This window comes from Dicentrarchus labrax, unplaced genomic scaffold (genome assembly GCF_905237075.1).
Source record: "Dicentrarchus labrax unplaced genomic scaffold, dlabrax2021, whole genome shotgun sequence".
In the NCBI taxonomy this organism is placed as follows: domain Eukaryota; kingdom Metazoa; phylum Chordata; class Actinopteri; family Moronidae; genus Dicentrarchus; species Dicentrarchus labrax.
Window position 1 is genome coordinate 15,629,186 of NW_026136703.1, and position 14,158 is coordinate 15,643,343.

At 42.1% G+C, this 14,158-nt stretch overlaps 1 protein-coding gene across 2 annotated transcripts in view; it reads right to left on the reverse strand.

The window, feature by feature from the left end:
• The window catches only part of pacrg (PARK2 co-regulated), a 125,429-nt gene that overhangs the window by 93,633 nt on the left and 17,638 nt on the right, over window positions 1-14,158 (reverse strand). For both annotated transcript variants that reach the window (XM_051385928.1, XM_051385927.1), the window contains exon 2: window positions 11,839-11,973. In XM_051385928.1, the coding sequence (XP_051241888.1) occupies window positions 11,839-11,973 (135 nt within the window). The remainder of the gene's footprint in view (window positions 1-11,838; window positions 11,974-14,158) is intronic.

Consider the following 14,158-nt stretch of genomic DNA (forward strand, 5'->3'; position numbering starts at 1 on the left):
ATGGATTCTCCCAATGTATTGTATTTTCTCTCAAGACTTTAAACAAGCCTGTGGCCCAAGTAGATGACGACAAAACTGAGATGCTGTTTATCTGCTCCCACGAAATAAGGCAATGACAGCATAGTGTGTTCAACAAACTACCTAGCACAAAACAGAGAAAAGGGGTAAGAGTGTCACCAGAGAGACCTCTCTCTTTAATCATGCCCCATTTCTTCCTCTATTTCTGTCTCTCTCTCTCTTTCTTCTGCTCTAAAACTCACTTTATAACGGTTTTTTTTACAACCATTGTCTTTTTCTTTCCCTTTTTCTTATTTCCCCAGCTCCACACATACACCTCCCTCCCTTCCTTCTCCCTTATCAGTGACAGGCTGGAAACAGAAGCAAGATAAGGAAACGCCAAAACCAATGCAAGGTGTGGTGGTCGAACACCCGAGCAGATTAGTCATTGACACGTTTGTCAGTTAACAACGGCAAACATGCAGCTCAAACTGGTAAATGGGAATAGAAACAATGAAATGAATTTCGACTCATAATGCATTATGGGCCCCGCAGCAGTAACAGCGAGATCCAGGCGCATACAGTTTGTCCCCTGAGGTGTGGCAGCACAGATTACTAAAATGGAGCTGCTACTGCACACCTTAATCAGTTCCTGTCACTCAATCACTCAGACAGACACACACACAGGCACACATTTACACACATACATACAAACTCAAATCGACCAGGGTCTGCTTCATCATTCCGCTCCCCCTGTCTGGGAAGTAGAGGCCTTAATACTTGTGTGGACCAACAGTTGGTGTGCACTCTTTTCAACACAATATCAGATTTATATAATTCCACAAATTCCAACACTATTGTCATGTCATCAATCTGTCAGTATAACTGACAGATTGATTGACAGCGTGTTGATTCAGTGCAACTTAGACATGGGATAATCCAGCATTTTCAGCTGAGTTTTATTTACTGATAACAGCCATTTCTTGTTCTGAAAAAAAGTTTTTGATTATTTCAAGAATGACAGTAGAACTTTTTTTTTTTTTTGTTGTAATTTAGGTCATTTAAATGTACATCCTTCAAGGCCAGCAGACCCTCTTCTTACTTTACCACATTTTGTTTATTGTGTATAGTAATGCAACACTGAACACATACAGCTGCATACTGTGTGCACTTCCCTTTTCTAAGCCAACATAATTTGCAGGCGATAATTTTGACGATCTGTTGATGACATAAACTTTTATTCATTCTGCACTCATGATGAACTGTTATGTTTTGGTGTCAGAATTTGATCACTTCTTTGGTCGCGTCTCATCTGTGGTTGACAGAGTTGCTCTCTCAGTGTCACCATCGAGGATGATGTGTTTCAGGGACGGCTCACCAATAATTGCAGCTATTTTGCCATTTATGGATGAAGTACTGTGCACCCCTTCTGTCATGTCTCTCTTAGTGTGCTGCAAATTGTGGATTTTTTTTTAAGGCAGGCTATTTTTTCTTCAAATCTGCCACAGTTCGTCTAACAGGTGAAATAGTGTTCACAATAGTATTTCAGTATTTCTATAAATGTATTTAAAATGTGTATTTAATTACATTTGAGTATTTCGCCATTTGTATTCTGTGGGCAGAAAAAAAAAATATTTATAACAAAAACCTTTAAGAGTTTGTATTTTTGTATTTGAAATACTGCAAAAACATTATTTAATAGGTCAGTTTATTTTTAAATAAGACACATTTTTATCTCCAGGTTTAAACTGTCTATAAAAAAACTGTACGACAATTGGCCTAAGCACAGTCTTTGGCTAAATGCAATTGAATCCTGTGACCAGATTTTATTTGTGTTCCTCGCATCCAGTGGCTTGAGGGAAATGAGTTACTTTGGTGTTTGGTGCAAATTTCCCCAAAGATAAAAGGTAAGCAATCAAAATATGATCAGATATTACATGCTAAGGCAAGCTTTTCTGAAAGATACTAAAATACAATAGAAGAAAAGAGATAGGGAGGAGATAAGATGAGCGCAATCACAAAGAATCAACAGGACAGACATACAGGCTCCTGCATGTAACAAAGAAAATGAAGAGTGCAGATTATGTCTATAATTGGCAATAGGGCCAATGGATGCTAAGAGTCTGTAGGATTGCAAACCGGAGAAGAATGTGCTGCTGTCTGGCTCTTTGCTCCAACTAGGTTTCAAAATTTATATAGATATATTTCTTTAGTGCCTTTTTATTGGGCATCGACCTCGTGTTTCTGCGTGTATTGTTGAAAAAATAAACTTGAAGCTTTGATCCCCAGGGGCAAATTGGCTGCATTACAGTTGCTCAAGTTGCTAAACAAGACATTATAATGAGACACATCTGAGACGGACACGGAGGCCGTGCAGACAGCTGCATAGATGAAAAAAAATAAATAAATAACGTGTCTGTCTTGTGAGACATTCAAGTTAAAAACACACTTGCAGTCTAAACACAGGGTTAGGAGTGGGAACTGGAAATATCTTCAAATTACATCCCCACAACCTAGAAGATTTTCTTAGAGGTAAATGGAAATCTGCCAAGCTTTTGTTGCAGTTTACCAAGGTTGAATATATATAACTGTATTCAAATGTAATTTTTTCGATCGAGCCAGATGCCAAAGTACTGTATTTCTTTTCCTTCCTCTTCCTTTCTTCCTCTTTTGCTGCTGCCATCTCCGCCTTCAGGGAGCACAAGTCCATTTCCAAATGGAGGAAACTATGTAAAATACACTGTAAATATGTCTTTGTAAATTAGCATGTTCAAGCACAAGCAGATGTAGAACAGGTGGGATGTATTATTGTTCACAGCTAACAGTTGTTCATAAGCATGGGTTCATTTATTAATATCAACTATCTTGTGCATATGGGCAGCTCATGTACCTAGACTTTTATACACTTTGATAAATACAGCCCTGGGACGTCAGAGACCTCTATTTCCCAACAGCCCACCAGAGACAAACACTAGAAGTGTATTCTAGTCAGCCACCTGCCACTTGAAATGGCACTTCAATCAGGAGAATAGCCATGAGTTCTACTCCGTTAAAATCTTGCCATTTAGAATTATTACTGCTGTAACAAGGTGAAGACTAGACTGGAGCATGGAGCATGATGCCATTCAATGCATCTTCCTGGCTTTCTCCCTTTGTCCTTAAACCCATCATTTCAATATAATATTATTCTATGAGAGAGTATGAGGGAAAATAAAACTGGCAGCACTGAAGATTTTTGTCCCTTAGTTACGAAAAGTTTTTGTTTTTCTCTCAGACAGCTCCCGGTGGCTCAATTAGCTATTGATCAGATTTGTGGAACCGAATGTAAATAATTAACAAAAGAGCAGATAGCATCTGCAGCTCTGCAAACAACTTCAATACAGAGACCTCTGTGTCTCTGATCAATAGGGCGTGGACAGCATTCACATCAGCCACTACAAGGACCTCTGCAAGGTGGCCACAGAAACAGAGAAAATCACATTTTTATCAGACATCGCAGCTGTGTCAGCAAAAACATCAAGACCACAGTAGTAATCAGCCAGTGGCTGTTTTATTGTAGATACCAGAGTGGGGAAAACTATCTCTGTTTGATATTTATAGGTATTCTAATTAATTCTCTGACATGGCATACTAATATATAAACTGAAATTGTTGCACTGTGGTGCAATTTGACTTTTTCATAGAGGAATTCCACCAAAGATGATGTGCTCCAATGAAAATCCGTCAACCTATAAGCAGCTCTGAGGGAAGTGATAACCTGGTTGTGTCCAACAAAGCCTGTGTAAGTAAAGATGTAACATACTGAGGAGAGAAAAGCATAAAGCTCCTTGGGGAAGGAAGTAGTGTATGGCACTGTTGAGGGGAATTGAGAGAGGCCCTCAAGGTAACCCTATTTGAATATGAATGCCTCCCATGATCCACATCAAGGGCACTGACAGGGGCACCTCTATCTACAACTACCTCCAGCAGATGTAGTTGTGTGTCTGCATATCTGTTTATGTGCGTGTGTGTGTGTGTGTGTGTGTGTGTGTGTGTGTGTGTGTGTGTGTGTGTGTGTGGGTGGGTGCACAACTGATCACTCTGTGCAGCCATCAGCCACCGCATTTTTCCAAGGTACTTTGTACAGTGCATTAATCACAGGGACCCTTGAGCGCTTCCACGGATCCAAATATTCCGACCTTGAGGTTACAAGAAAGACATTAGTCCTGATCCATTCAAAGTATTGGAGACAGGGAGGGGAGCAGAGGGAGGGGGCAGAAAAGCTTTCAAGGTAATGAAATTCTCCCATAATTTAAAGGAAAAGACTTGTGGGGACAAGCCTGGGCCGGAGTAAGAAAAAAAAAAGATTAAATTGGATTTTTTTCCTTTTCTCCTTTATTTTAAATTAAGCTTAAGTGCATGTGGGGGGTAGTTTTTCTTTCTCTTTTTTTCCAACAAAAGCATGATAACAGCATTAACGTCCAGAATGAATCGAATCATTTCCAAACCAATTAACCTTTGACAGAATGGATGAGTGGACAGGAATGAGAATGGTGCATAGGGGAGAGGCGAGAGAGAGAGTTGGGTGGAGGAGAGCGGGCAGCAGTGTGCAGAAACAGAGGTCTGGCTGGCAGGGACGTACAGTAGCATTTTAGGGGTGACTGCTGACCGAGAGCATGGCGTGAAGAGGGTCCGATGGGGTTCCCAGACATATTCCATTCAAACCGACACAGACACACCAGGAAAGCCTTGCTGGTGGTTTATCTGTATGGGGGGTATGCTAGTTTAACAGACCTTTGTCTTACATGTATGGATGCGGTATTGGTGAAAAAAGTAAATACCAGTTGGCACCAAAATGTAAGGTGGGCACAGGACACAGGGAACAGGAGATGTTAAGGAACTGGGAGGACACTACCCAACTCTATCTCAGCTCCTTCCCCCTCCTAGTGTCTGTCCTGTCAACCTGACTGATAGTGGGGGTCTGCAGTTAACCCCACTTATTCTTTATGCTGGCTCTTACTCCTCTCTCCCTCTATCTATCTATTTCTATTCCTCTCTCACTGGCTCACACACAGCTGCAGCCGGTCCATTAAGTTAATTAAAGGCTCCATTTTGAGCTGGAGCCCGCTAGCAAATACGAGTGCCAATCAATAGATCTCTGGCTTATTTTGTGGGAGGGAGGGGTGACAGCACTGGTGCTGCATTCGGGGACATGATTTGTAGCCTTGGCAGACGAGCCATGTCTCTCTCTGTCTTGTCCTCTGTCTCTGTCTAATTTGGTAGCCACCCTGCCCCTTCCACAATCTCCTTCCCGCTCTTCACTGTGATGTCATCTATCACTCCACTCTCCCCTTCTTTCCCCCGAGCTATCCACGGCTTTTCCCATCTGCCTACAAGGAGTCGCAGTCCTGTGTTTCCCTATGAGTGTGCATTTGTTTTAGTCACCATCTGCACAGGGGAGCCAGCTGTGAGTGCTTGCAGCTGGGGTTGGAGGTGCGGGAGGCTATGGTGGGCAGGAGTGGAGCTGAGATCAACAGGATGTCCAGGGGGATGATGTGAGCTTGGGGACTAGGAGTGGAAGTAACAGTGGGATAGGCGGGGAGGACCTCATGACAGATAGCACCCATATCTTAAATTGTCAATGTAAGCTGTGGCATGCTGGTTCGAGAAGAGACGATCTCAGGAAAGCGATCGGTCACCTGACAAAGCGGTGCGTGTGGAAGTTTCACAGATAAAGCTCACTATTGCTGAACATGGAACAAATTTAATTTATCCGACTCTGAGCCCCATATAACAGCTGAGTTCCATACCCATGGACAGGGCTAAAGACATACACAGTTTTATATCACATTGTAAGTCATCTTCAAAAATAAAAGCTTCTCCAGTGATCTTCCATTTTCTCGAAGATTCAATGTTTTGCAATTGTCTCATACCACAGCACGAATGGAAGGCCCACAGGCTAAACAACCATCATCAGTTTCATGTGGCGTTCGTCTGCTATGAATAATGGCTGAGGGCGGCAGGCGGTGTAGCAGTTCAAGATCAGCAGACAAGCTCTCTCTGCTGGATGCCTCCGTTCCAACAGTCCCTCCATTCCTGCAGTCACACCAGCAGCATGGCAGTGGCGCAGCTCATCGGGCTTCTTCCCAGCAGTCATTCAACAATTCCCTCCCTCCAGGGAGGCAGCCCATACAGGCCTTGATGGTTAGCCAGTGTTGTTTGTTGGAAGCCTTTTCTTTCCACCTCCTTCCTCCACTCCTCCTCCTTCTCTTCTCATCTCTCTCTTTTTTCAGTGTGAATGCCTGGTGCTTTTTCCACTTCTCTAATCTAAACTCCCTCCTTCTCTCTTCTCTCTCCTCTCAGAGAAAGCCCAGGGGGGCTTGTTCATATTCTCTCCTTTTATTGTGTTTCATCTTTTTCCTTATGACACAGAACTATCCCCCCAGAGTATCCAGCTTTCAGCCAGGGAGCTGGAGAAAACGCATGGTTAACCCCATTTTATTCTGTCTATTCAAAGGTTCCCCGACAAAGCTCTAGTGCTCACAACAGATAAGAAATCATTCACATAGAGTAGAAGAGAAGGTATGGTATGCATTCAACAGAAGCAGAAGAGAAGGTCAATTTCTGCAAAAGTGTGGCATTCGAAAAGGAGCAGTACATTACTGAGTAATATGTTGCTGTATATTGTGCAACTTGGAACAATGGAAAAGCTCACTTACCAAGGCATTTCTATAAAACAGCTGTTGTGAAAGTGCTCTGCTGCTGTACGTTTGGCTGGCTGAAGTATCTGTTCTTAGACAGGTTACTTTAAGCTTTCTAGTTTCTGTATTGAACTTCAGGAGATAATATTGGCACAATGTGACAGTAAGCCCTTGTTATTCATACACTCTATGATATTATAACAAATTCAATTTAGATACGAGAAAACGCAGCCATTATAGCCCGTCTATAGGCCATTGCCATAAAGTCCTCCATACTGCTGGCCCATATGCATGTAAGACAATTACTGTTAAATACATGACAAATTTGTCAAGAGCAGCACTCGGCTGTGAATTGACTCCAAGCGAAATTATGTATCCATGCCATGTAATATAGCTGTCAAAAGAAGAGGTTATCAACTATAAGGTATGACACATAAAAATGTAAATGGTTAGATGGAGGAAACGGTGGGAGGAATAAGGCTCCTCTCCATTGCTGTTTCTGCAATGACCTCATCTCTCTTTCACCACACTCTTTTGCTCTTGCTCCATTTCATTCTCTGTCTCTCTATCTTTCGTTCTCGTATCAAGCACACACTCCCACTGCGTTTCTCAAGCACATGCTCCCTCATCCTCGGTCACCCTAACCACCTCATTTTTCCAGCCTTCCCTCCCCTCCAACTCTCACTCTGTGCGTAATTCAATCATCCCAAGGAGATGGATATCCGTCCCCTAGGAGCGCTTACGCTCTCCATTTCCTAAAGCGCTTGATCAGATTAATTGATTGTCCCCCCCCCCATCTCTGCGCCCCCTCTGCCGACTGAGGCTGGTGTGGTTGCGGAGGGTGTGCAAAAATCAGGTTTGCATTGATATTTTTATAAAATGGCTTTTCCTTCTGCCCCCAGACAGACCCCGTAAAAGGACAAAGGGGAATAGATAAAATACATGAGCCAGGAGAGGGAGGGGGTGGGGGGAGGGGTGGCCAACATTGAAGGGTGGAGGCCTGCAGAATCAGACAGGCAGGATTTATAAAGAGGACAAAACAACAACCGGGAGCATACAGGAGACACAGAGCTGAACAGGAGATCAAGGGACAAGATAAAGCAGATAGGCGATCAATGAAATGAAATAAACAAGGCTGTTTAGGAGGTGAATAGTACATGTGAGGTGAGTGTGTGTGCATGTATCTGTGTACCATGATGTTTGGCTGCAAGCCTGCAGAGCACAGCAGAGGGTAGAGATGGGAGAGTCAAACCAAGCCCCACAGGGAACGCAGGAAGACCTCAACTCATCCATTATAACTGAGAGCCAAGAGGCTGCCATGTCTCCTGATTGCTGAGTCCCTGTGGAGCTCTCTCCCCCTCTCTCCCTCTCTCTCTCTCCCTCTCTCTCCTCCCTTCTCTCTCTCTGTCGCTCTCTTTTTGGCACTGGGGATCACAGTAGATTACGGTGCTGTTCCAGGCCTTTGGCTTCTACGTTATGGCAGGGGCCAAATACGCGCACAAACATACACACACACACTCATGCACAAACTCACCCACAGAAGCATACAAATACGCAGGAACACAAATACACATAGACAGGGATAGGAACTCGCTCCGTCTCTCTCTTATCTATCGGCTGCACATGTTCCCCATACGTGTAAAGCTTTTACCTGAGCGCGCCATTACAGCTGAGGCTTTTACCTCTGGAGAGCCAAATTACCTTTCAGATACAACCTTCCCTTTTTCAACTTGCCCTTGACATTTAGTTCACTTGCATTTCCCCCTGTACATATAGGCTCAGACTCACACTATAAAACCACACATACATCAGCACGCAAGCACACGCACAAAGTTGCATGTCCCCAGGCTCATAATTCTTATACACACATTTTACATTCTTCTTCTACAGTTACTTTTATGTTCAACAAATACGGCTTGTTTGCCGGATAGAACGCACTGCTTAGGCAGGATCATACTGTAACCACAGAGCTGATCATGTTCTTTTAAGCTGAAAAGTATGTCTTTCTTGGCAATAACAGGTAAGGCTCACTTTACATTTGTTTCATTCAGAAAGGAAGATAACCAATAGTAGTCCCAGCTCCCGATTTATTGCCATCCAAATTAAAATAAATGTAAGGAGACTTCTTCACCAACAGTAATGTATCCAAACACACGATGTCTCGAACCATTAAATGTGGTTAGGACAGCACATATAATTGTAGATAATTAGAAATTGATGTTTTCTGTTTCCCCAATTATTCATGTACTTTATCAAAAACCCCATTATGTTAATATTTTTGATGTTAACATTGATTTCAATTACTCCCTGTTACAGTTTTTCTTTTTGCTAAATCACATTTCTCTATACAAAGTCCCCTTCTTCAAAACTCTTCTTCAAAGTCTTCGCAGTCAGCACAACAGAAGCCAGTGTGGACTAAACTGTGGATCACTTTTCATTGCTTTCACACCACATATATTAAAGGACCACATCTTTCAATTTTCATGAACTGGTTTCTCAATCAAACTCAACTACCGGCAAAACTTTCAACACTATTTTGCACGTTTATGCTCAAACACAACATAACTAAAAAATAAAAATAAAAAACTTCTAATTGGGACCCTCGGCACCTTAATTCATTCCTTAATGACCTTTATGAAAGTGAGGCAGAATCCCGGATGTTTTGTAATTTTATAGGAGGAGTGGATTACAGCCCATCCCAGGATAGTGCCATTTTTCCTTCCACTCTCCATTCTTCAGCTCCATAGAGGAAATCTTTTTCTGATGGAGTTGGAAAGATTATGATCAGCCACATCATTAAAAGATTATTTTCCAGGTGTACTGCAAACGAGGACATAAGGTGTAAGGTGGATGAGAACTTGTGGTCAAATGCAAAATACAGGCTAGCAATGTTGTATTTCTATAGCTGTAGCTATAGCTATCCTAGTATATATAGACATCTGTATAGTGAATATGCGTGGTTTTGTATTTATTGAGTGGCTCTTACTGAAAGCATACAGGGAGCCAAAGAGACTGAGATATATTTTTTCAGGAGTTGATAAATAAAACCTCATTCCCCAGTGAATGTGGTCCTCACATGTCACAGGTAGCAAGAAAGAGGATTTGAAACTAAAAACAAACACGTTGCTTAGTTGCTGATTGGTGTGTAAATAAGTTAGTCAAGTTTGCTCAAAAAGGTCCTTAAGTATTTGATAAGCTGACGCAGCATATCAAAGCTTGTTCCTGCCCGTGTCTACATTCTGTCATCTAGCAATTAAAGCAGTCACTTTCCCAGCTTTTATTGTAAGAGTAACTCAACAACAGCTGGAAATCAGTTTTCTACGTCCAGTGGCTCTTGTGCTATAGGTGATGACAGGTTCTGACATTCATGAGGCCTCTTTGTCTATTTCATGGTCACATTGACTGTCTGCTGCTGCGCAGAAGTAAACATTGTGCAGACAGCATCTTTGTGGGAGGGAAGCTGAACTCTTGACCTGGATACACATACTTATCAATGCAGACAGTCAAACTGATGAAACTGATCACAAATACAGTACATACACAAACACACATGTGCACAGTCTATGCTTGAGTACTCAGCCCACAAACTAAATCAACACCATTTATTTTTCTTTCCGAAAAAGACTCTCTCTCTTTCTTACTTTCCCCAGACTTTTTATTTGCTAGGGGGCTGAGCTCTCAGACTGGGATTGATCCTGAGCTGCCGTCTTGAACCTGTGCCCTGAGGGCAGCTCAGTGCAAACACGCAGCAGCCCCTCTCCACTTACTCCGATCACGGTTACACTCTCTGTTACACTATTCCCAAATATAAACCTACACAACAAATGCACACAGCAAATGCTGATCATCTCTACCTGTACTGCTTTAAACAAACAGAAGGCTGATAAACACTGTTTTTCAAGGAAACACAAATCATATAGGGAAAATGTATCTCCTCCACTAAAACAGACATTGCCTCATACAAATATTGCATTTGTTCACAGTCAAAGTACGAACCCAAAGAATCTAAATGGGCTTGAGCAATAAACTCTCTTTTTGCAGAGGATTATAAAAATGACGAGCATGTGTATAAGTATTGGGGGGAAATCAATAAGCATAACAGCTGCATTGGATATGACAGCAACAATTTCATACACCACATCCCATTTTCTGAGTGCTCTTTCAGGGGCAGAGCACAAAAGAAATCCATTATTTTTTGCAAACGCAAAGATTCATTTGAACATTTTACATAAATAATTCATACAGAGAGAGCTTTTACAGTGTTTTCACCTGAAGACAGACAGCTAACTAGCGAGAAAGCTCACTCACCCACCCACCCATCCTTCTCTCTTTGAAGTAGGAGAAAAGGGAGGAAAAGGGTATAATTTGTTTGATTCATTTATCATTGCTTACTATGAATAAATGTCATTAAGAGTGGTTGCTGTACGGCGGTTGGGAAGTTATGGAATAGCTGGCAGCATTGTGGGAGCTAAAATAAAGCAACATGGTGATTAGAAGAATGCATCCATCCCACACACACTGTGCCAGTCAGAAGCCTAATGGCTCTGTGGAGGCTTGCGTGTAACACACACACACACAAACACACATACAATACAAACACAAATACGTATACAATTACTCCCTGTGTTTTGCTGCAACTGCCCTGAGTTCCTATAGAGTTTGTGATTGATGGATTCTGTGATTGGTGCTGTGAGACAGGGGGAGCCTTCAAGTGAGCTAATCTACACTGCCTCCTACAGGACAACATTCCACATTGGACCTGTGAATATGTGAGAAATTGTCATCACCTTCAGCCAAGTTGATAATGACGACGATAAATGTTGTTTGCATAGCACCTATCAAGTCTTCAAAGCCAACCATGACAACTGTTTGACAGCAAGTGTGGATTTAAAAGCAGATTGTGAACAAGGACTACTACATCTCAGAGAATTCTTGGGTGTTCTCTCAAAGATGTTTTCATCATGGTCTGATTGATGCTTTTCTTTGCAAGCTTTTAATTAGGCCCCAATAGCTTTGCATTTGCTCCTAAAGGTTATTTAGTGTTACTGAGATTACCTACCCCATCCACATTCTGTTCCCTGATGGCAAATTTAGCACCCTAGCCTTTTTATTAATAGCGTATGAAAACCATAAGCATTTGTTATCAGAGGGCAGAGCCTACCTTCCATGCAATGCGGTTTCCTTTGGTGTCATGCTCCAGTGCCATCGGGAACTCTCCGCGCTCGTAGAACTTGCGGAAGGTGGTTGGTTTGGAAGGGCGCTCCCGAAAAGCCCCTGCAGCCGGGGGACCCACCACCTGGTCAGACACAAATAGAGAAAGTGGGAATGAAGAGAAAGCAGCAAAATAGAGAAATAAACAGAATGAGACATACACAGCGAGTGAGAGTGTTGTTTTATGAAATCAGAATTGACTGTGTTTTCTTCTACAAGAATAGAATCTCTCCCACTGCCTTTCCTTAAAAGTAATTCAGGAAGACACATGTGCCTGCTCCTCAGCTCCTCTAAGGAAGGCAAAACACAGATAGTGCGTGCTTGCGTGTGCGTTTGTGTGTGTGTTGGCCCTGTAGCCAGAGGCACTGCCAGAGGCATTGTTAGGATCATCCTTTCTCTGCCTCCATATTGGATATGTGCTATTACTGTGCCACTGAAAGCCAACGGGACTCCTATCACATCAGCCACAGTGTCTGCTGCTATTGTTGTGGGTGCCATTGGTGGCGGTAACCATACAACAGATGTAAGTAAATGCAACACATTGAAGCAAAAAAGGAGGGAGAGTGAAGATTTTGAGATAAAAAAGTGTCATTTTGATATTATCTTCTAATAGGACAAACAAATTTGTGTTACCGTTTAATGTCACAAAAGATGTTGTTATTAGTAGTTAAAAGACACTAATACGAAGACGCGGTGTTAAAAAATGACACATATTTTAGCAGCCTCAAAAGGACCAAATACCCCAAAATAACTGCAGAGAAACACTCATACTCCATCAAGGAAGTCACCGAAACTCCTCACTGAAGACCCATTGGTGAGATTGTTCAAGTGGGAGCCACTCATGTACTTGAGGAATTTGGATTTATTTGATTGAAAACATTAGAGCTTTGAAACAGCATGTTGTAGTGGACGAATGACAGAATGTTGGAGCAAATCTTTTCCCTGTCTGTGTCCCTCGTGTGCATCCCCTGCCATCTGTGTCGCGCTGCCACATGACTGGCAGATGTGTTGCTGTCATTAATCCTCAGATTACCACCCATGGAGAAACAGAATTTTGCCACAGCAGCCCACAGGCAGAGGAGAGTGAGACTGGGATGTGTTATCTTTGGCAAGACTGCCCAAGATTGCTGTGCAACTTGAGAGGTTTTAAAAGGGTTTTTAGTCCATGATGCTACTCAACGGTACTTTTAATGTTACATTACATCATTCAATAGTGTTGCCGGTTTGTTGCATAATTCAAAAACAAAATAGATATAAAAAAGCCTAGAACCACAAAATGAAGCTCAGTAAAAACCGCCACCAAGGAGTGATGTAAGATGGAACAAAGTTAAAGTTACACGTGTGACGTGTTGTAGCTGGTGCCTGCACAGCTAGCCTCAAGAGTCACAAGAAAAGAGGAGAAACTATTATAAGGGACTGTCTCTGAGCACTCACTTCATTCAAACAGCCCTAATGCACCGTGGGATTGCGGCGCAGTCATTTCAAATGAATGTGTTTGGAGCATTTGTTTACCATGCCAGGGAATACTGAATAATATTATGCCGAATTAACAGGCACAGGTTTGTATACCTGCAGGAGAAAGACTACCTTAACAAAATGTCTGTGACTAACAACGCATGTAAAACACAAGAAAAGCCACTTTTCAGTATCGCTCAGTGTAATAGCCTAAAAGAAATCCATCACAACAAATTATAAATATATGCCTGCTACTGTCTTTTAAGTCCCTTCTTTCATTTTGAGTGTAATTTTTGTTGCAATGGTGTGTTTAATCATGTACGGTAACAAAAAAATTCATTCATTTATTGTTTTGTAAAACCCTGTAAACAGTGCACTTCTGAAAAAGAGAGATTGCTCCTAGTTTTCCTTTTTCCTGAATTATGTTTTAATCAGTTAGTCAATAATCGTTTGAATTGTTTTAACTTAGCATTGCCATGAATAGTTAATTGTCAGCTTGCCTCATTAAAATACTGTTTCTGTCGTATCACATCAAGCGCAAAGTACAATACAAGAATGCAATGCCTTTTGTTGTTTCATTTCAGCTCTGTGAAATATACATCACTATTATCTGTTTGTCTTCCCTCTTTTCTTTGTCTGTCTCTGTTCATTCCTTTCACTGCAGGAGTTGTTTTGCAGTCCTTGCTGTGGAAATAGGAAGCTGTAAAGCTTGCGAGATCAGTGCTGCTCCAGCCTGCAAGAGTGACAAAGCCCTCATATCCAGGTAGCTACGACGGCGGTTGAGCCACGCTGCACAGGGAGGCTAAAAATAGCTC